The sequence below is a fragment of the Hyperolius riggenbachi genome, chromosome 1, assembly GCF_040937935.1.
Source record: "Hyperolius riggenbachi isolate aHypRig1 chromosome 1, aHypRig1.pri, whole genome shotgun sequence".
Lineage (NCBI taxonomy): Eukaryota > Metazoa > Chordata > Amphibia > Anura > Hyperoliidae > Hyperolius > Hyperolius riggenbachi.
The window spans coordinates 5,543,770-5,568,241 of record NC_090646.1 but is presented as its reverse complement, the minus strand read 5'-3'; the positions used below and the strand labels follow the sequence as shown (position 1 = coordinate 5,568,241).

At 42.5% G+C, this 24,472-nt stretch overlaps 1 protein-coding gene across 1 annotated transcript in view; it reads left to right on the top strand.

Moving 5' to 3' along the window:
- Positions 1-24,472, top strand: part of LOC137532707 (vomeronasal type-2 receptor 26-like) — a 64,120-nt gene that overhangs the window by 25,228 nt on the left and 14,420 nt on the right. The window contains exon 3 of the mRNA XM_068253541.1: positions 8,790-9,677. Within this exon, the coding sequence (XP_068109642.1) occupies positions 8,790-9,677 (888 nt within the window). The remainder of the gene's footprint in view (positions 1-8,789; positions 9,678-24,472) is intronic.

Here is a 24,472-nt window from a genome sequence, read left to right as displayed (position 1 = left end):
TCACATCTTTACAAAGGGCAATTGATCAGCAGTGGCAAATTTTCTAGCATTGTAGGGACCCTTGGGGGGAACATGACTGGTGAGTTTCGGGCCCCTAGGCCGAAGAGGTCATAGCCTAGGGTCACAAAAACCTGTTTATTTGGGTTATTTCAATGGTAGTGATGGTGACGTACATAAATCTCAGCCATGGCCGTTAGCAACGTCTGAATTTCACGAAATGTCTCATGCAGGTAGAAGACATATTGTTAGACTTGGATTCCAAAGATGGGGTCCCTACATCTCTGCAAACCAGAGTTACAGGGGTCCAAAATTGGTAAAATCCCCCATAGACTTTCATTGCCTCCCTATTTCACTTTCCAAAATCTCACATCTTTTCAAAGGGCAATGGCTCAGCAGTACCAAATTTTCTAGCATTGTAGGGACCCTTAGGGGGAACATGACTGGTGAGTTTCGGGCCCCTAGGCCAAAGAGGTCATAGCCTAGGGTCACAAAAACCTGTTTATTTGGGCTATTTCAATGGTAGTGATGGTGACTTACATAAATCTCAGCTATGGCCGTTAGCAACGTCTGAATTTCACGAAATGTCTCATGCAGGTAGAAGACATATTGTTAGACTTGGATTCCAAAGATGGGGTCGCTACATCTCTGCAAACCAGAGTTACAGGGGTCCAAAATTGGTAAAATCCCCCATAGACTTTCATTGCCTCCCTATTTCACTTTCCAAAATCTCACATCTTTTCAAAGGGCAATGGCTCAGCAGTACCAAATTTTCTAGCATTGTAGGGACCCTTAGGGGGAACATGACTGGTGAGTTTCGGGCCCCTAGGCCAAAGAGGTCATAGCCTAGGGTCACAAAAATCTGTTTATTTGGGCTATTTCAATGGTAGTGATGGTGACGTACATAAATCTCAGCTATGGCCGTTAGCAAAATCTGAATTTCACGAAATGTCTCATGCAGGTAGAAGACATATTGTTAGACTTGGATTCCAAAGATGGGGTCCCTACATCTCTGCAAACCAGAGTTACAGGGGTCCAAAATTGGTAAAATCCCCCATAGACTTTCATTGCCTCCCTATTTCACTTTCCAAAATCTCACATCTTTTCAAAGGACAATGGCTCAGCAGTACCAAATTTTCTAGCATTGTAGGGACCCTTAGGGGGATCATGACTGGTGAGTTTTGCCACTGCTGAGCCATTGCCCTTTGAAATGGTGTGAGATTTTGGAACGGTAAATAGTAGGCCCAATGAAAGCCTATGGGGGATTTTACCAATTTTGGACCCCTGTAACTCTGGTTTGCAGAGATGTAGGGACCCCATCTTTGGAATCCAAGTCTAACAATATGTCTTCTACCTGCATGAGACATTTCGTGAAATTCAGACGTTGCTAACGGCCATAGCTGAGATTTATGTACGTCACCATCACTACCATTGAAATAGCCCAAATAAACAGGTTTTTGTGACCCTAGGCTATGACCTCTTTGGCCTAGGGGCCCGAAACTCACCAGTCATGTTCCCCCTAAGGGTCCCTACAATGCTAGAAAATTTGGTACTGCTGAGCCATTGCCCTTTGAAAAGATGTGAGATTTTGGAAAGTGAAATAGGGAGGCAATGAAAGTCTATGGGGGATTTTACCAATTTTGGACCCCTGTAACTCTGGTTTGCAGAGATGTAGGGACCCCATCTTTGGAATCCAAGTCTAACAATATGTCTTCTACCTGCATAAGACATTTCGTGAAATTCAGACGTTGCTAACGGCCATGGCTGAGATTTATGTACGTCACCATCACTACCATTGAAATAGCCCAAATAAACAGGTTTTTGTGACCCTAGGCTATGACCTCTTCGGCCTAGGACTGCATTGAACGCGACCCACGCATTGTGCGCATTCTGGACAACACCAATTACTGGGTTTATACCCTTCTGGATCCACGGTACAAACACAATGTTCCAAAACTGCTTGAAGAAAGAGTCCGACAGGTCAAAATGGAAGAATACCAGCAGGCCCTTGTGGAGACTTTAAAGAGGAGATTGACATCCTCCCCCTCCTCTAGCCAGTTGTACGCCGACAGACTGACTTCCGCAAACCCAGGACGACAAGGAGGGCAGCAAACAACACAAGCCGCAGCTAGTGCCCAAAAGGGAATGGTATCGGCAGTGTCCTTGGAGTGGGAAAATTTTCTGACACCCATGCAGCAGCACACAGAACAGCAAGCGTGCAGATCCACCTCCAACACCGATCGCCTGGAGAAGATGGTCAAGGACTACATGTCAGATGGCATAGCTGTGTTGAACAATCCATCTGCACCCTTCAACTATTGGGTATCGAAGCTAGACACCTGGCACAAACTGGCAATGTACGCAATAGAGGTGCTGGCTTGCCCGGCAGCCAGCGTTATGTCGGAACGCTGTTTTAGTGCTTCCGGAGGCATCGTCACAGATCGGCGTATCCGCCTCTCCACAGAAAATGCAGACCCTCTGACTCAAATTAAAATGAATCAATCCTGGATTGGAAACGACTACGCAACACTCCCGGACCCCAACCAAGTAACATGAATAATGAACATCTGTGATGGGTTAGCGTTTCCGTTCCTTGTTTATTGAACCTCTCATCTGTATTAAATTTATGACTGCATGGCGACAAAACGCAAATTGCTATCCGCACGCTTCTTGTCCTCATGCAAGGCCTGGGTTGTTGTGTCTCAAAGCGTGGCCTTCTCCTCCTGCGCCACCCTCCTCCTGTTCCATCACGTGTGCTGCTGCTGGGTTAGCGTTACCGGTCCCTTTTCCTGGAACCTCTTATATGTATTACATTTATGACTGCATGCCGACAAAAAGCATGTTACCTGTGCAAAGAAAACAGACATTTCCCGCATTTAAAAGACAGTTTTCCCTTTGAAACTTTAAAATCGATTTTCTCAAAAACTATAAGCTCTTTTTGCTAAATTTTTTTCCTCTTGTACCCACTCCCAAGGTGCACATACCCTGCAAATTTGGGGTATGTAGCATGTAAGGAAGCTTTTCAAAGCACGAAAGTTCGGGTCCCCATTGACTTCCATTATGTTCGGAGTTTGGGTCGAACACCTGAACATCGCGGCGATGTTCGGCGAACGTTCGCGAACCCGAACATCCAGGTGTTCGCCCAACACTAATTGAGCATAAATAGTAATTTTTAGGCCAGCAATTGCAGGCCAGCTTCAGTTGGTATAGTGGATAGTGTGCTTGTCCACCATACAGTGAGACCCAGGTTCAAATCCCAGCCAATGTGAGTTGGCTTTTATGCTACAAATCCTTAAAGGGAACCTAAACGGAGAAGGATATGGATTTTTCCTTTTAAAATAATACCAGTTGCCTGGATCGCCTGCTGATCCTGTGTCTCTAATACTTTTAGCCACATCCCCTGAACAAGCATGCAGATCAGGTGCTCTGACTGAAGTCAGACTGGATTAGCTGCATGCTTGTTTCAGGGTGTGATTCAGCCACTATTGCAGTCACAAAGATCAGCTGGACTGCCAGGCAACTGGTATTGTTTACAGGAAACATCCATATCATTCTCAGTTAAGGTTCCCTTTAAAGGAGAACTGTAGTGAAAGGTATATGGAGGCTACCATATTGATTTCCTTTTAAGCAATACCAGTTACCTGGCTATCCTGCAGATCCTCTGCCTCCAATACTTTTAGCCCTAGACCCTGAACAAGCATGCAGCAGATCTGGTGTTTGACATTTTTGTAAGATCTGACAAGATTAGCTGCATGCTTGTTTCTGGTGTGATTCACACTACAGTGGCTGGATAGTGTACTGGTTAAGGGCTCTGCCTTTGACATGGGAGACCAGGGTTTGAATCCTGGCTAGGTCAAGTACCTATTCAGTAAGGAGTTCAATGCAAGACTCCCTAACACTGCAGGGTGGCCTCTTGAGCGTGCCCCTGTGGCTTGCAGCTCTTGAGCACTTTGAGTCTGACAGGAGAAAAGCACTATACAAATGTTTGGATTATTATTATTACTGCAGCCAAATAGATCAGCAGGGCTGCCAGGCAACTGGTATAGCTTAAAAGGAAATCAATATGGCAGCCTCCATATAACTCTCACTACAGTTCTCCTTTAAGCAACCTAATGGTTCTATTGCATTGAGCATAAATGTTAAATTTTAGGCTAGCTTCACTTACTTCTGTAGTGGTACAGTGCTTAGGGTGACGTGCCCACCACACAGTGAGATCTGGGTTTGATTCCCAGCTATGGTATGATGTATACTCATGTATGTATGCCCAGCTATGGTATGATGTGTACTCATGTATGTATTCCCAGCTATGGTATGATGTACCAGCTATGGTATGATGTATACTGGTTTTTAAAAAAGTATAATTCCCTGGCAGAAGAGACCCTCCTCCCTCCGGTAGAAGGGAGAAGGGAGAAGGGAGAAGGGAGGTGGGAGGAGGCCAATTAAAATTTCCCTAGCAGAGTGTGTAGCAGCTGTCCCATAACTAATTAGTGTAGGTAGGCAAATGGTATAAAGGACCTTGCTTGGAGGAGGGAGGGTGGGTCCTCCAGCAGTGATGTGTATTTCACTCAATTAGGTGGGGCTCCAGGTATTAAAGCTTTTGAAACATGTTTTCTATCATTTTTCCAGTTGATAGAATTTTTTAAAATTTTGAAAGTTCGCCTCCCCATTGAAGTCTATTGCGGTTCGCGAACTTTTTCGCGAACCGAACCTTTCGCGGAAGTTCGCGAACAGGGTTCGCGAACCTAAAATCGGAGGTTCGGCCCATCTTTAGTGACAATCATGTCCAGGCAGCTTAAATGTTTAAAGTCCACAAAGCAGGCAAACATTTTTCCTTCCTTCGTCTGTGTACATGGTGATGAGTGATGAGTGTGTGCAGGGTGTAGATGTGGTTGGTGGTGTAATGGTTTGGTACAAATCCTGCTTGGCTTTTACTGAGAACATTGTGCTGGGTGAGAAAGGTGAGGATTCTCTTATTCACACAGCCGCCTCTGTAGTTGGCCGGGTCGTAGCAATCTCTACTCTTGTAAACACAGGACAAGGTTGTATAGTTTCCATATTGCAGCACGGAGTTCTGGAGTGCCAGATCTGATCATTTCTTATAGGATTCCGTCTGTGCCACTAGCTTTTATCCCTTGCATGAGTTTTATCTTCACTTTTATTTCCTCCAATGTGAAACATGTATTGTGTGGGTTTTGAACACATTTCACCTTCTCCTCCATGTTCTTTAATTTGTTGATTATTTGTTCTTGTTCTGAGTTCTTTTACAGCAATATCTCTGTATAGGTCTTGGAAGTAGTGTAGCCAGGCTTGGCCATTTGGGATGTGCTGAATATTTTGGTTGGATTGTTTGCCCATTGGATTCCATGGGCCATATTCTATTGCTGAACTCGCCAGCGCTAAGCACTGGCGAGTTCTTAACTTAGGCGATGGGGGCATCGCCTAATCTAATTAAACTTTAGACCCCCCCAGGCGGAAAAGAACTCGCTTGGGCGATATAATCGCCCAGCGAGTTCTTAACACCGAATCCAATTACCCTTATCATGTCTCCGGGAAGCGATGCTTCCCGGCAGACATGAGCGTTAGCTTAGACCTGCAAAAAGCAGGTCTAAACTAGCTAACGCACGTTGTTGCCGCAGCATCTGGGGGTCTCCTTTAATAAGGAGACCCCCAGAGCTCCCCGTCGGGTCGCCGCACAGTTTAGAAGCCCCCGCGCAGCTCTGCACCGGTACCCCTGTTGGCATACATACCGCCGCAGATCACCCGCCGCCTCTCGCCGCAAAATCCGTTGCGTAATTACAGTGTATCTAACACTGTAATTACTGTCCGCATAGAAGGAGCCCGGGCAAAGCATCTTTGAATCTGCAGCCTGGGCTCCCCATTGGTCCGCTGTCTGAGCCATTTTATTGGTTCAGACAGCGGACCAATGGGGAGCCCAGGCTGCAGATTCAAAGATGCTTTGCCCGGGCTCCTTCTGTGCGGACAGTAATTACAGTGTTAGATACACTGTAATTATGCGACGGATTTTGCGGCGAGAGGCGGCGGGTGATCTGCGGCGGTATGTATGCCAACAGGGGTACCGGTGCAGAGCTGCGTGGGGGCTTCTAAACTGTGCGGCGACCCGACGGGGAGCTCTGGGGGTCTCCTTATTAAAGGAGAGCCCCAGATGCTGCGGCGGAAGATGGCGGCGGATGTTAGGCGGGCGCGCATGTGTGGGAAGTGAGGCCGTGGTGCTGATGGACAGCACCACAGCGTAAACCTCACTCCCCATCGCTCGGTAAAAGGGAGCATCGCTCAGGCTTTCGCCTGCGTAATGCTCCCTAACGATCGGCCATCGTGCGAAGGATATGGGCAATAGGATTTGCCAGTAATCCTCGCGCGATGGCAAGGTGATAAGTAGCTCGCATCTGCAAGCTACTTATCACCTTGAATAGGATATGGCCCCAAGTCTCCCAAAAGGAGTTGTCTTGCAACTCCTCTCTCTCTCTGTAGGGGTGCTATTGTGGCTCTTTGAACATTCTGATGTGTTTGAATTTTCTATTAGCTTTTTTACACTGTCCTGTAAGCTTGAGATTTCCTCTTGCTTAGTTTCTCTGGGGCTCATTTGTGAAGCTATTTCCCCGCGCTGGTTGTTTATTTGTTTAATATGTTCAATCTCTTTTTTTATGCTGGGTGTATTCAATTTGCAGTCTTTCACTTGTATCTTTAAGGAGACACTAAAGCCTATGAAAAAAAAAGAAGTTGTACTCCCCTGGGGCTTCTACCAGCCCCCTGCAGCTGTCCCGTGCCCTCACAGTCTCGATCAGGTCCCTTAACTACTTTCACTTTGCCGACAGGCCTGGCCACGCAAAGCCTTCTATGCGTTTCTGTCCGCAATAGTGTCCTGCACCTGCACAGGTGGCTAGGTCTGCGCAGGCACACTGCACCTGTCGGCCAAAATCAAAAGCAGCTGGTGTCGGGGGACAGAAGGATGCACGAGTGACTGTGAGGGCACAGGACAGCTGCCGAAGACTGGTGGAAGCCCCAGGTGAGTAAAAATTCCAATCCATGGACAAGGAGCTCTTCCCCACCTCCACTGCCCCAGGAGGAGGTGGGGCAATGATGCCCTGGTGGGGAGGTTCATGGTGGCCCGCCCCCTCCTCAAGAGAAATGAGTATAGGGGTACAAAGTACTCCTTACCTATTTCCACAAATAGAAATAAAAACACAACGAGAAAAGTCCTTTATTATTAACTTAATTAACCAGAAATACTTAACTGTACCTTTACAAAAAATGTTCCCATACCAATATCCTCAGAAATTATCCCATGCCAATATCCTTTAATCTTGCGTCTTGATTAACCACTTCAGCCCTCAGTCGTTTTTACTTTATGCATCCGAGCAATGTTCACCTCCCATTCATTAACCTATAACTTTATCACTACTTATCACAATGAACTGATCTATATTTTTTTTCCGCCACCAATTAGGCTTTCTTTGAGTGGTACATTTTGCTAAGAGCTAACTTACTGTAAAAGCATTTTAACTGTAAGAATAAGAAAAAAATTGAAAAAATTCATTATTTCTCAGTTTTCGACCATTATAGTTTTAAAATAATACATGCCTCCTTAATTAAAACCAATGTATTGTATTTGCCCATTTGTCTTGGTTATTACACCGTTTAAATTATGTCCCTATCACAATGTATGGCGACAATATTTTATTTGGAAATAAAAGTGCATTTTTTCCATTTTGCATACATCACTATTTACAAGCTTATAATAATAAAAAAAAAATAGAAATATTTCATCTTTACATAGATATTTAAAATGTTTAGACCCTTAGGTAAATATTTATGTGTTTTTTTATTGTAATGTTTTTTTTTAATTATGATTAAACATTTTATTTGGGTATTTTTGGGAGGGTGGGATGTAAATAGTAATTTTTTAAATGTAAATATGTTAATTTATTTATTTTTTTAATGTAGATGTAGTTTTACTTTTTAGGTTTGTTTACATGACGTCACTCTAAGCGTAACATGTACGCTTAGAGCGACATAGGGGGACGTAGGAGGCAGAAAAAAGCAAGGCTTCTGAGAGAAGCTGTCGCTTTTTCTGCGGGGGAGAGGAATCAGTGATTGGGCACCATGGCCCGATTCATTGATTCCTGAGCTAACAATCTGCGGCCGGGAGCATGCATGCACATGCGTGATCGGCCGCGGGAGCACGCGGGAGCGCACATAACCTCCTGGATGTAGCTCTATGTCCAGAAGGACAAAGTGGTTAAAGATCTCCGCACACCCGCCGACACACACCACAGCTTCCCATGCAGCTCTAGCTATACTAAGAATTGCTAGAGCCAAAGCATCTTTGAATTTGACTCCAAAGCTCCCAATTGGTCTATTAACAGATCAGATTGGTCTGTGAACAGACCAATTGTGAGCCTTGAAGCCAAATGTAAAGATGCTTTCGCTCTAGCTACACTTAGTATAGCTAGAGCGCTGCTTGTCCTCCCTCCTCTGTGGGTCCCACTCTCCTTCCCGCCCACCACACCGTCACCCTGGAGCACTCATAGCACCCTGGTATTTCCAATATGTATGGGAGCTTTGCTATTAACAGCTTAAGTCGGCAGCCAGTAACTTTATTGTAAAAGATGCAAACACAAATTTTTAACTAAAACAAATTGTGTTAAAAGTGAATGGTAAGCAGCCCAAGTCCGCCAGGAACTGTCCGCTTGTGAATAGTTCAGGCCATCTCTAATTATAAAGGCAGGGAATGGAATTATTCTAGATTGCCATGTATAAATGCCACTCTGCAGATTAAGAAGTTCATTTCTAAAGGCTACACAAATTATGACAAGTCCCAGAACACACATTACAAGCCAAAATCCAACAACAAAGTGTCATTTATGTGTCCTTCACAGATCAGCTATGACACCGATGATCCTCTATCACAGAAACATGAGGGTCATAAAACATTTTTCAATGTTGCTCCAAATGATCTTCTTCAATTTCCAGCCATCTCTTCTTGCCTGAAGCACTTTGGGTGGAACTGGGTTGGAGTCATCACATCAGACGAGGAGAGCACCAAGATAGAGCTGCAGGAGCTGAGAAAAGAGTTGGACAGTAACGAGATCTGCATTGCCTACGTCCTTAACAGTGACAGGAACAGGAATTCAGAATCAGTAAATGTCATTGAGAAATCAAAAGCCAGAGTGATAATTGTCTTTGGAAAATTGTCTTCTACACAATTGTTTTTGGCCGGATTAGACGATGTCCTGCGTAACATAACATTAATCCTCCATGAATCCTGGATCTTCAGCTTCCATCAGAAAACAGATTGTCAGCTTTCTCTTAATTGCAGTTTAATGTTTATGCCAGGACACAAGCAATACTCCGCGCAGGTTCTTAGCAATTTAAAACGGTATGAATTGTCAAGTGATGTCATAATTCAAGATCTGTTGTACCTTCTTTTGTTACAGAAAAATATATCTAAAGGTTTTAATATAAAACATCTGGCTTCAAAGCTATATTTTCTAATGTCTGAAAGAGAAAAGTTTCCATTTCTATATCAGTTGTGTTCTGAGATCAGTAATATGAATTTCCCAAGCCACTTCTCTGTGTACACAGCTGTGTATAGCCTGGCCTATGCCTTACACGACATGCAGAGATACAGCAAATCCACAACAAACAGATACAGAGCAAAGGTAAATAAGAATACCACCATCATAACAATAACAACAATAACATTTCCATAGCACTTTTCTCCATAGGACTCAAAGCGCTTAGGCTCTCTCAGATTCAGTAATTGGTAGCAGGATGAAGTGTTAACACAACAAAGTTATATTTCTGCAAATGCCAAACTGAACAGGTGGGTTTTCAGTCTGGATTTAAACATGTCCAGGGATGGAGCTGTCCTGATCTGCTGAGGTAAGGAGTTCCATAATATAGGAGCAGCATGACAGAAAGCTCTGGGACCAAACATTTCCAGGTGGACTAGATTATTGGAGCCTGTAGATCTGAGATTGCAGGGAGTGCCAAGCAGCTGCAACATTTCTTTCAATCATCATCATCATCATCATCATCCTTATCTATATCTATAGAGTACAATCTGTTCCCATAGCACAGTGCAGCTCCCCTCCAAATAAATACATCTATCTATCTATCTATCTATCTATCTAATATTACAAATGTGAACGTTTGGATATTCGAATGTTTGTTACTCGATCATGCAACACTGGCATATTACGAATTTGAATGAAATTTGGCACACACATAGTACATTACCTGGAATAAAGTATAGGATACTTTTTATTCCCATAACCAAAAAGGGGGCGGAGACAAATACAAATTTCACTGGAAAATGTAAACTGCAGCCATTCTTACACTGTTAATGGCAGGGTTCTCAAACTTTGCACAGTTGGTCATTGGGTGACTGGGATTAATATTCAGAAAAGTGGGTGGAGCCTACAAAAGCTAATCAAAATTCACCTATTGATTGTCAAGGGGAATATGTAATTGCTGCCGTTATTGCACTGTTAATGGCACAAGCCTTAAACCAGGTACAGTTGGTCATTGGGTGACTGGGGTTCAAATTTAGACAAAGGGGTGGAGCCACAAACAGCCAATCAGATTTGTTTAATCTCAATGCAAATTATTGATGCCAAAGACCGCCAAGCGCCCATACTTGGTCATTGAGTAATTGTGTGTTAGGGTTAGAAAAAGTAGGTGGAGCCAACACCAGCCAAATACATACCTGGGTAATGCCGAGTCATCAGTGGGTGGAGACAAATACACATTTCACTGAGAAAATGTAAACTGCAGCAATTCTTACACTGTTAATGGTAGGGCTGTCAAACTTTGAATAGTTGGTCACTGGGTGCCTGGGAATAATATTCAGAAAAGTGGGTGGAGCCTACAAAAGCCAATCAAAATTTACCTTTTGCTTTTCAAAGGGGATATCTAATTGCTGCCATCCTTGCACTGTTAATGGTACAAGCCTCAAACCTGGTACAGTTGGTCATTGGGTGAGTGGGGTTCAAATTCAGAAAAGGGGGTGGAGCCACAAACAGCCAATCAGACTTGTTTCATTCCAATGCAAATTATTAACGCCAAAGACTGCAATGCTCACAACCTAGGTCATTGAGTAGTTCAGTAATTGTGTGTTAGGATTAGAAAAAGTTAGCGGATCCAACACCAGCCAAATACATACCCGGTACCCGGGCAATGCTGGGCCATCAGCTAGTAAGTATGTATATATATCTGTTTGTGTGTGTATGTACCCAATCACTTGACAACTCCTTGACAAATTTCAGTTAAACTTGGTCCACATATCCCTTATTACCTTGTATGTATGATATGTTCTGGGGGTCTCACTGCCCCCTTCAAGGGGGTATTAGACATTTGAGACCTGTGTCCATCCTGCTTTTTCTTTGCCTGGATACCTGACAAATATACCTATTATTTGCACTGATAAAATTAAAACTTTAAAGAAAAAAAATGGCTCCCCAGTCCCCACTCTAAAGCCTCTTTAACCCCTTTACCCCCATGCAGGCTGGTATAGCCAGATTGCGGAGCCCAAACCATGAGGGGATCCGCACCATGAGCTATACCAGCCTGCATGGTCCATGATATGAACCTATCCCCTCTCCCCCAAGTCCTAGGCATATCCATGGACAAGGGGCTCATCCCCACCTCTACCTCTGTTAAGGGACGAATGGGGAGCACTTGCGGTACTTTCAAAAATATAGCAAGCCTGGACCCTGACTACTGCCAGCACCGATCTTCTCCTCCCTCCCCCCACCCCCGCTGAAACATAAAGCACCTACCCCAGGGCAACCACAGCAATCTGTCCTAACACCATCAGTGACTCCTGCACTGCAACATATTAACCCCCTGCTCTGCTGCATTATAACCCTTGCTCAGCATAGCTGGTTACAGTGAGAGCGGGAGGGGGGAGAGTGGGGGTGCTAGCACCAGTCAGAGACAGCAAGCCCTGGCAGTGCATCTGAAAGTTTAGCTGGGGCTCCCCATCAGTCCCTTCATAGACCCCTGGAAATCCTCCTCCTCAGGGTTCCAATAGAGAGTAAAGTATAGAGTGTCTTTTTTAAAGTATAAAACAAAGAATTTAATAAATCATAAAATAAAGTGTAAAGGACAAATGATTAAAAATCAGACATTGCTGTCACCTAATTAGCAAAGAGAGAAAATATATCAGATTGGTCTCTGAAAATTGTTGTCACCTAAACATTTAAACATGCACATGCTACATGTGCTGCCCGCCACCATAAACCACAAGCGCCTCTAAGGGCTTCCATTTTCAGAAACAGAGTTTAGATGTTCCAGAGTATAGCCCAATGGCTTTTGGCCTGAAATCAGTCCACTTCATACTGGAGATGTTTTGGCACATGAACATCAATTGTCCACAACTGTAGCAATGGAGCAGCAGAGTCCATTCAGCATTGCCGTCCAATAGAGGCTGTAAACCAGCACATTGGAGTTTGTGCATAAAATTCTTTTACCTCTCCTGGGAGATTTCTGAATTGTGGGATACCGTAGCGGGCAGGATGGTTCTCTTCTCATTCCACATTGTTTGTATTGACTGAGTTCCGCGTAGAAGGGTTACAACAGCAGCATCTGTACCGTGCATGCACTGGCCACTCCTCCTACCAACGGATTTTGGTTACGTGGATCTTCGTCAGAGTGTAGGCAGGGTTTATCTATGCATTGGCTAAATATCCTTTTGTTGCTAGGAAACCGTCAGCCACAACCCGCAAGTAAACTTGAAATCCAGTAACGTGCAATTTTCAGTTTGGCTAATACAGATCAGATAATTAATATTTGGGTCAAACGTTGGGGCTAACTGAAGCTGAAGACATGGAAGACATGTTAATATATTTCAATTAATAGTTTAACAACTGATTTCTTTTTCCATATCAAATGCAAAAATCATTTTTGTTTTGTTTTTGTTATAAACAAAAAATATTCTGTTTACTTTATACTTGGAAAAAGAAATGATACAGTATTTTTTTACCCCTCAAGTTACAGAAATACATTCATAAAGGACTCAAGACTTTTAGAGAAACCCAAGCATTTCATTCTTTGTTTGTCTTAACAAACTGGATTATCATTCAAAGCCCAGTTCGCAATAACATTTCAGTGAGTACTTCTGGCCTATTTCATGAATCTTCAGCAGGCAAAAGGACTTTTGTCATTTATTCAAAAAACATATCTTGGAAAAATGGGGTGGTAAGATATTTTTTTTTTTATCTTTAATTTTAGATTAACAAAAATATTATTATTTTCTTCAACAAGAGGTTGATTTATATAGCTGTGAGCTTTTTTATTTTACAAAAATATGTAATTCAGATTGATTTATAGTGTTCTGTAGATTAAAGGGGCACTATGGCAAAACATTGTAAATTGTAAAATGTCTGCACACCTAGACAAATAAGAAGTACATTTTTTTCCAGAGTAAAATGAGCCATAAATTACTTTTCTCCTATGTTGCTGTCGCTTACAGTAGGCAGTAGAGATCTGACAGAAGCGACAGGTTTTGGGCTAGCCCAGGCATGGGCAAACTCGGCCCTCCAGCTGTTACGGAACTACAAGTCACACAATGCATTTGCCTTTATGAGTCATGACTGTGGCTGTCAGACTCCTGCAATGCATTGTGGGACTTGTAGTTCCTTAACAGCTGGAGGGCCAAGTTGGCCCATGCCTGGGCTAGCCCATCTCTTCATAGGGAATTATCAGCATGGCCTTTATTCTTTATAAGATATTCCCTAAAAAGTATTTAAACAATGATGCCGGCCAGCTTTCCTGTTCGCTAGAGAGTTTTTTGGCAGTTGGACGGAGCAACTGCCATTCACTAAGTGCTTTTGAAAATAAATAAATCCCTGATAATCCCTTATGAAGAGATGGACTAGTTCAAAACATGTCGCTTCTGTCATATTTCTACTACCTACTGTAAGTAAGAGCAACATAGGAAAAAAGTCATTTATGGCTCATTTTACTCTGGAAAAAATGTACTTCTTATTTGTATATGTTTGCACATATTTTACATTTTACAATTTTTCACCATAGTGCCCCTTTAATGAAATTAATTTCTCTTGTGTGATCATTAACTTAAGAACACCTACCTGTTAACACTCAATTCTAAGACTTCATTATTATGTTTTTCCAAACAAATAAGACCTGATTTGATAAGATTCTCCAATGTTGGTTGATGTAATTTTTGATTTTAGATTTTTTTTTTTTGTAGCTTCCATTAGGTGGCAAAACTCTGTGAGTCACCACAAATCAGATCCTTTTCCAGCAGCTTTACTCAAGACTTTCCTAGTTGAGCACTCTGACTGCTACAGCAACAGAGATGACACCAATAGATCACAAGAAGGAGGTCCCCACAAAGCTCACTAAGGCCTAGGAGAGCAAGGCTGGCCCACAAATGGATTCAGAGTTCAATCTAGAAAAATCAGTTGGGTCCGGTTTTCAAAAAAAAAAAGTCCCAATACAAAATTGCTGTTTGATTCCCCAGTTTTAGAATCTGCCAGGGGAAAAAAAAACCAAAAAAACAACTTTCCAACAGCTTCTCATGAATGAAAACTTGTTAAAGACATAATAAGAAAGCTCACTAATAAACTTGAAGCGGTTGAGGGGGGTGTAGGCAAGCTGGCAACATATAACTCTGCATTTCTGCAAGACACAAGTTACATAGTTACATAGTTACATAGTTATTTTTTTGAAAAAAGACATACGTCCATCGAGTTCAACCAGTACCAAGTACAACTCCAGCCTGCTCCCTCACATATCCCTGTTGATCCAGAGGAAGGTGAAGAAACCCTTACAAGGCATGGTCCAATTAGCCCCTAAAGGGAAAAATTCCTTCCCGACTCCAGATGGCAATCAGATAAAATCCTTGTATCAACATCATTAGGCATTACCTAGTAATTGTAGCCATGGATGTCTTTCAACGCAAGGAAAGCATCTAAGCCCCCTTTAAATGCAGGTATAGAGTTTGCCATAACGACTTCCTGTGGCAATGCATTCCACATCTTAATCACTCTTACTGTAAAGAACCCTTTCCTAAATACATGGCTAAAATGTTTTCCTCCATGCGCAGATCATGTCCCCTAGTCCTTTGAGAAGGCCTAGGGACAAAAAGCTCATCTGCCAAGCTATTATATTGCCCTCTGATGTATTTACAGTATACATGTTAATTAGATCTCCTCTAAGGCATCTTTTCTCTAGACTAAATAAACCCAGTTTTTCTAACCTTTCTTGATAAGTGAGACCTTCCATCCCACGTATCAATTTTTTTGCTCGTCTCTGCACCTGCTCTAAAACTGCAATATCTTTTTTGTAATGTGGTGCCCAGAACTGAATTCCATATTCCAGATGTGGCCTTACTAGAGAGTTAAACAGGGACAATATTATGCTAGCATCTCGAGTTTTTATTTCCCTTTTAATGCATCCCAAAATTTTGTTAGCTTTAGCTGCAGCGGCTTGGCATTGAGTACAATTATTTAACTTGTTGTCGATGAGTACCCCTAAGTCCTTCTCCAAGTTTGATGTCCCCAACTGTATCCCATTTATTTTGTATGGTGCTAGACCATTGGTACGACCAAAATGCATGACTTTACATTTTTCAACATTGAATTTCATCTGCCATGTATGTGCCCATATAGCCATCCTATCCAGATCCTGTTGCAATATGACACTATCTTCCTGAGAGTTGATGATTCTGTACAATTTTGTATCATCTGCAAAAATAGCAACATTGCTCACTACTGCATCTACTAGGTCATTAATAAATAAATTGAAGAGTACTGGACCCAGTACACACCCCTATGGGACCCCACTGCTAACAGTCTCCCATTTTGAGTACAATCCATTGACCACAACTCTTTGTTTTCTGTCCATTAGCCAGTTCCCTATCCATGCACACAGACTCTTCCCCAGTCCTTGCATCCTCAACTTTTGCACCAGACTTTTGTGGGGAACAGTGTTGAAGGCCTTTGCAAAGTCCAAGTATATCACATCTACAGCATTCCCAATATCCATATTAGCATTCACTACCTCATAAAAGCTGAGCATGTTAGTCACACAGGACCTGTCTTTAGTAAACCCATGTTGATGCTGAGAAATAAGATTATTTTCTACTATGAAGTCATGTATAGTATCTCTTAGTAACCCCTCAAATAGTTTGCATACAACTGATGTTAAGCTTACAGGTCTATAATTTCCTGGATCTGATTTTTTGCCCTTCTTAAATAATGGGAAAATGTGGACTGTACGCCAATCCACTGGGACTCTGCTAGTTGAAAGTTCTAAAACCAAATGCAAAATTGTGTGATTTGGAAAATTAATCACGCCGACACAACATTAAAGGGGCACTGCAGCAAAAATCTGTAAAATTTAAAATATGTGCAAACATATACAACTATGAAGTACATTTTTTCCAGAGTAAAATGAGACATAAATTACTTACACTTCTTTCAGATTTCTACTGCCTACTGTAAGTGACAGCCACATAGAAGAAAAGTAATTTATGGCTCATTTTACTCTGGAAAAAATGTACTTATTATTTGTATATGTTTGCACATATTTAAAATTTTACAGTTTTTCGCTGTAGTGCCCCTTTAAGTTTACGGGGAACCCTTCTTCTATAAGACATGAAGATCTGCCTCCCTTCCTTAACCACTTCACCTCCAATGGACCAGTGCAATTTTCACCTGTCAGGGCTCCTCCTTTTTATTCGCCAACAACTTTATTACTACTTAACAAAGCAAAATGATCTACAGTATATCTAGTTTTTGCAGGCTTTCTTTGGGTAGTACATTCTGCTAAGAATTATTTTTTCCTAATTGCATTTTAAGAGGAATAATAAAAAAAATCATTATTTCTAAGATTTCAGCCATTATAGTTTTAAAATAAAACATGCTACCATAATTAAAACCCACATAATGTGTTTGCCAAGGCGGATGGGGTTGGAGGATGTCCCAGGTATGTATAAAATCTTTTTATTTTTGAGCTTTGGCACACTTTAAAGGGAAGGTCCAAGCAAAATAAAAAAATGAGTTTCACTTACCTGGGGCTTCTACCATCCTCATGCAGCCATCCTGTGCCCTCGTAGTCACTCACTGCTGCTCCAGTCTCCCGCCGGCAGCTAGTTCTGCTTCTACCAGCCCCATGCAGCCATCCTGTGCCCTCGTAGTCACTCACTGCTGCTCCAGTCCGCCGCTGGCAGCTTGCCGACCTTGGTACCTTCTCTGTAGTTATTTTCACACGCAGTTAATTAACAGCCTGTCTTTAACTCTGGAGTTATTTTAAGGATTGGAGAGTTAACTTAAAGACAGAAGATTTAACTTTCGGTTTGCCTGAGGTAAAATGTTTCCTGAATACCACATACCTCATCACCATGGTGATAACTCTAGAAACGTTATTAAAGACAGGAGATAAGCTTAGTGAATTGAGGCCAATTTCACCTGAGTTTTCTCCAAGGAGATACTTTTTAACTTCAATTTAAAATAGCTTTCCAGACTTTTCAACTAAAAAAGTACCAAAAAGTAGGCGAGAAAGTATTATCAAAATTATTTTGAGTATTTTTTTTGCTTGCTGGTGGCTTAAAAGGTATTTTATTGACAAGTTTAAAATGATCGCAACTTCAAAAACACTGGAGGGCGCTGCCTGAGATCCTGTTTGAACAAATTACTGGCGTGAGACCTTCCACACAAATGAACTGCCTCCTGCTGCAACCATCCAAGATGGGGTGACCCCCTTTCCCCACCTCAACAAAAGAATCAAAATAGATAGTAATAGGAGGTGCGCTGGACATAAATTAATAGAGAGATTTTGTGTTTACAGTAGATAAAAGATTTTATTAGAGGTTATATATCATCTAACAACCCTTGTATTTCAGATCCTATATCCATTCTCATACATACATACATTCACACATAGATCATGCTGGTTCCCCTTAAAATGAGCAAATCCACAAAAAGTATATATATGTAGCTATAGACCAATGAAAAAATCTATATATATAAAATCGGATGTATGTATATGTGTGTGTGTATGTGCCGCGATCACGTGAAAACGGCTTGACCGATTTGAACGAAACTTGGTATACAGATCCCTTACTACCTGGGATGATATGTTCTGGGGGTCTCGCGGCCCACCTGCTCACCTGGGCGGAGCTACAAACAGCAAATCAGATTTCACCCATTCAAGTCAATGGAAAAAATGTAAAAGGCTGCCATTCTCACAGTAATCAAGCCAGAGTCCCCACACTTGGCACAGTTGGTCACTTGGTGGCCGAGGTTACAAATCCAGGAAAAGTGGGAAGAGCATAACACAGCCAATCAAATTTCAGTCGTTCATTTTAAATGGAAAATAGTAAACCGCAGCCATTCTTAGACTGTTAATCGCAGGGTTCTTAAACTTGCCACACTTGGTCACTGGGTGAATGCGATTAAGATTCAAGAAAGTGGGTGGAGTCTACAACTGTCAATCAAAATTCACCTATTGATTTTCAAGGGGAATATTAAAACTGCTGCCATTCTTACACTGTTAGTGGCAGAGGCTTCAAACCTGGTACAGTTGGTCATTGGGTGACTGGGATCCAAATTCACTAAAGGGGCGGGGCCACAAACAGCCAATCAGATTTCCTTGCTGGATAAACTGCTTCCATTCACACATTTTTGATGCCGGGAACCTGCAAGCTCACAAACTTGGTCATTAAGTGACTGTGTGTCAAGGTTACAAAAAGTGGGTGGAGCCAAAAATAAAGTTCACTAGGAAAATATAAACTGCAGCCATTCTTACACTGTTTCTGGCAGGGTTCTCAAACTTTGCACAGTTGGTCACTGGGTGAATGGGATGAATATTCAAGAGAGTGGGTGGAGCCTACAACAGCCAATTAAAATTCACCTGTTGATTTTCAAAGGGAATATTTACATTGCTGCCATTCTTACACTGTTAATAGCAGATGCTTCAAACCTGGTACTGTTAGTCACTGGGTGACTGGGGTTCAAATTCAGAAAAGGGGCGGAGACACAAACAACCAATCAGATGTGTTTAATTTCAATGAGAATATACAAATAATTGATACCAAAAGCCCAAAGCTCACAGACTTGATCATTGAGTGACTGTATGTTAAGGTTAGAAAAAGTGGGCAGAGCCAAAACTGCATTTTATTCCAGGGGAAAATATAAACTGCAGCCATTCTTACACTTTTAATGGTGGGGTTCCCAAACTTGACACAGTGGGCCACTGGGTGACTGGGATTAATATTCAGAAATGTGGGTGGAGCCAACAACAGCCAATCACATTTCACCTATTAATTTTCAAGGGGAATATTTACATTGCTACCATTCTTACACTGCTAATGGCAGAGGCCTCTTAGCTGATAGGTGACTGGGGTCCAATTTCACTAAAGGGGGCGGAGCCACAAACAGCTATTCAGATTTGTTAGATTGATTTCAGCCATTCTGTTATTGGCAGGGTTCTCAAACGTGACACAGTTGGTCAATGGATGAATGGGATTAATATTCAGGAAAGTGGGTGGAACCTACAACAGCCAATCACAATTCACCTATTGATTTTTAAGGGAAATATTGAAACTACTGCCACTCTTACACTAATAATGGCAGAAGCCTCAAACCAGCTACATTCAGTCATGAAGTGGCTAGGGTTCAAATGCAGTAAAGGAGTGGAGCCACAAACAGCCAATCAGATTACTTTACTGGATAAACTGCTTACATTCACACAATTTTGATGGCAGAAACCCAAAAGCTTAAAACTTGGTCACTGGGATTTTCTGGGATTCATAGTCAAAAAAGTGGGTGGAGCCTAAAAAGAAAATCAAAATTCACCTGTTGATTTTCAAGGGGAATATTTACATTGCTGCCATTAACAGTGCGTTAATGGTACAAGCCTCAAACCTGGTACAGTTGGTCATTGGGGCACTGGTGTTCAAATTCAGAAAAGGGGTGGAGCTACAAACAGCCAATCAGATTTGTTTCATCTCACTGGTAAATTACAAATTATTGATGCCAAGGACCCCAGAGCTCACAGACTTGGTCATTGAGTGACTGTGTGTCAAGGGTACAAAAATTGGGCAGAGCCAAAAACAAATTTCACTAGGAAAATATAAACTGCAGCCATTCTTACACTGTTAATGGCAAGGGTTCTCAAACTTTGCCCAGATGGTCACTGGGTGACTGAGATTAATATTATGGGAAGTGGGTGGAGCCTATAACAGCCAATCAAAATTCACCTGTTTATTTTCAAGGGGAATATTTGAATTGCTTCCATTTTTGCTCTATTAATAGCAGATGCCTCAAACCTGCTACAGTTGGTCATTGGGTCACTGGGGTTCAAATGCCGGAGAGATCCAGAGCCACAAACAGCCAATCTGATTTGCTTAATTTCTATGGGAATATACAAATTATTGATGACAAAGACCCCAAAGTTCACAAACTTGGTCATTAAGTAATTGTGTGTTAGGGTTAGAAAAAGTGGCCGGAGCCAACACCAACCAAATACATACCCGGGCAACACCGATTCATCAGCTATTATTCATAAAAGTGGACGGAGCCTACAAAAGCCAATCAAAATTAATCTATTGATTTTCAAGGGAAGTATTTCATTACTGCCATTCCTGCACTGTTAATGGCACAAGCCCCAAACTGGGTACAGTTATTTATTGGGTGACTGGGGTTCAATTGCATAAAAGGGGTGGAGACACAAACAGCTCATCAGATTTGTTTCATTTCAATGCAAATTATTGATGCCAAACAATGCAAAGCTCACAAACTAGGTCATTGAGTCATTGTGTGTTAGGGTTATAAAAGTGGGCGGAGCCAACACCAGCCAAATACATACCCGGGCAATGCCGGGAAATCAGCTAGAAACAAATAAATAAAAAGAATGCTGATAAAAAAATATTAAAAATCTTTTAAAATAGAAAAAAAATTCCTCCTAGAGCATTTAAAACTTGTATATTGCTAAGAGCACTGTGTGATGTTACCAATGATCATATAGAATTGCTGGGTCTTTAGATATTGTCCGTTCTCTTCCTCAAATAAACAGGCTCTTTATTCCCACAATTGCAATGAAACTAATACACTAATATTTGTGTCTTGAAGTCTCACCACTCGCAGCGGCCTTGCTCGAGTATGTTTTCCGAGTCCTCAAACTTGGCGACGTCTGTTGGCTCGAAGGGTCCCTCTGTGTCCGCTGGTACTATCCGGTCACACAGCATACATCACCGCTCCGGTAATTTGCTATTAGCTGGAGTTACTCAGGCGTGGCGGCTCGGAACCGTGACTTCCTGTCCTCCGATCTAGAGATGAGATGTCACTTCCTGGTGCGTCTCACTCCGATTGCTTAACATTATCACCTAGGAGAAAACTGAGGTGAAAAATTTAATTGCATATGGGCCATAAAGTTGGTCACCAAATTTCCCTCTATTACCTGCAGAGGATGCTCTAAGCATTTGTGCTTTGGTAATTTATTTACTTACTTTTTCCTTTAGAGCAGCCAGAGCCGGGACAAGGTCCTCCAGCACCCAAGGCTGAGACACCAAAGTGCGCCCCTCCATCCCTGCCACCCCAGCCATCACACACTGATTATTATACTAAGAGGCACCACAGGGCCCACATCCTCCCCAACACCTTAATATCTAGTTATCTGGCTTGCAGTCACTGCCATGTATCCCCTTTTCTTATTTATTTCTGCTTCAAACACACTTAGGAATGACAGCTGAATGAATTCTGCGCCCCCTCCTACACTGCGCCCTGAGGCTGGAGCCTCTCCAGCCTATGCCTCGGCCCGGCCCTGAGAGCAGCCAGTGACCTGGACCGAGTCATTACGCATCTTGATCACTTTTTCATCAAAACCCCAAGATAATTCTTAATCTAACACCAAGCTGTGGCTTTTTTCACAGGATTTCTCCATCTGACTAGGAACTTCTTCTAAAATTGACATGGCCATCATTCTGGAGACTGAATTTAAAGTTGGAACTAGTCTCCCACAAACCTCTAAGAGATATCAAAAATAGATTTTGAATTATATTCCTAGGGAAAAAGGGTAAGGTAGCTATTACTTTCAACTGTAAAATGAATCTTCTAGTAGAAAAGAAGTTCTGTGATCACATTCTTATTATATAGGTCTGTAGGCTTATTCATGGCTGTTTGGCACTGGTGACCGATGTCTATGCCCCTAATTCAGAGGAGTCTGGCTTCATCCAGTTATTCCCGGATAAGCTGAGGCTAGGGGCAAGATCATGGCAGCTGAAGATGTCACTGTAACCTTGGATCCCATCCTGGATAATTCTAGGAATAAAACAAATTTACCAGATAAAAGCTTACTGAAAATCTAAGAAACTCTGAGGGCTTTCAAGCTCTTACATGCCTGGAAGGTTCTTAACGTTGAGGAAAGAGATTATTCTTTCTTCTCTACTGTTCATCATATGTACTCCAGAATAGAAAATGGGTACACAGAATGCTACTGACCCCCTTGTCGTATTGTCGTATGGTGGTGTCTGGCAATCTCTCCATGTGGTGACATGCAGAAGTTCAGCTCAGAAGCCCACAGCACACCATGATGTTAAGTCCAGAAAACCTTTATTTTGCACATCCAAAAGACAGCCAAGGCAGCTTGTGAGTGAGCAAAAAACATTTTCTAGATTTTACATCATGGTGTGCTGTGGGCTTCTGTGCTGAGCTGCTGTACAAAAAGGGCTCTTCAAAAGAGAAAATCTTAAAATCCTGCGCACTAATGCAATGGGCGCTTTGGGTCTTAATGACTATATAGATCGTGCCTGTTTCTTGGATCCTTAATGGCTCCTGGCTTTCCTTTTCCACTCGACTTCCGGTTGTTGCCCTTTTTTAGCTCCCGCCCTGGTAGGGGTTCTCTTTTATTGGACCAACTTGTGCAACCGCACTAGGTCCACTCTATTAGGATTTTTTATAATGCTTTTTGAATATACAATTCTCTTTTAAAGATGTTCTCTTTTGAAGAGCCCTTTTTGTATAATTTTTCTAATAAAGTTATTGTGTAAGCAGTGTTGCATGTTTCTTATGAGATGTGCCCACCTCTGCCACGGCGAGAGCCATACCTCTTACTTCATGTGCTGTTGGTCCTATATCTTGCTCACCATTCCCTTTAGCACAGTTTTGTTGGTGTCCCTTCTTATCCTCACCTCTTCTCTCTTTCTTTTCACTCCTCCCCTTTCACTTTCACCCTCTCACCTTTTGCCACCCATTGGGACACTACACCAGCATCCTACCCTTGCCCCACCTCCATTCGTCCACTTGTTCTGTCCTTTTGCTACCTCCATTAGTCCAATTAGCCTATGTGTGTGAGAATATCTCCACGCACAGCAGGTTCTTGCTGAACGGGCTATTATTTTGTTCAGCCTATCCGGCAACCTTTCCCTGTATAACTTGTTTTATGGGAAAGAGTTTTATTTTTTGCCCTGTGCGCTGATTTTTTTCTTAGCAGGGAGCTTCCTTGGGTTGCAATAGCAACCTTACAACAGATCCTGCTACGTAGCCACGGGAGGCGGGTGCTCGGCCAGAGATCATCTGATCGCAGCGTCATCAGTGACGCGCTCAGACAGCCTCCCTCAGATGGCCGTGCGCTCCACCACACTCATAACCAGGACAGATCCTACGGACCAATCACCTGGGAGGGGCCTTCCCCCTGCAGGGACCCAGAAGTAAAACCCTCTGATCGCATTTAGCCTCGCTGCCGTTCTAGTCACTTTGTGCACATCCCACCTCAGAAGAAGCCTGGTGTTTAGCCCAGCAAAATGGTCATGATAAGGCCATGCACCATTTGCGCCCACATCTGCCACCTCCCACTACCCAGGTACAGCGCTTGGATTCACTTGTCAGACGAGTTTCTCATGCATGTCAGTTCTGTACTGTACATCTGTTTTTTGCTACCGCATCATGCCGCATTCACTCTGCTGTTAATAAACTATAGTGCCAGACTTTCTTTTTCTCCTAGACACCAATACTCACTAAAACACCTCTACAAAATGATGCCTTTAAATATAACATCAGTGGACCTGATGGAAGACTGCAGTGTCTACATCTAAATTACATACATGCATATTCATAATGTTGAAGAGCCAATAGCTGTACAGAGTATTACAAACACTTCATACATTCCAAACTTCTTGGGTTTTTAGCAATAAACCAATAAAAGGTGGTAATAAGTCAGGTTAGCCCATACACACAGACAGCGCGCTGCAAAACAGTCAGTCTGGTCATAGATGTGTAAAAACACATAAAAAACTCAGTAAATCCCTGTGTAGCAGTGCGTATCAGTCTAATGCGGAGTCAGCCAATCTACATATAACCGACAATGTCCACAAGCCAGCCTAAAGACTCCACCCCCGCCAGCCAATCATAAGCAGGCCTACGACATCAGCTACAGGACTACAGTATGTGATTCTCGACCCGGAACTGAGCGGCCGTGCGAGTGGGGA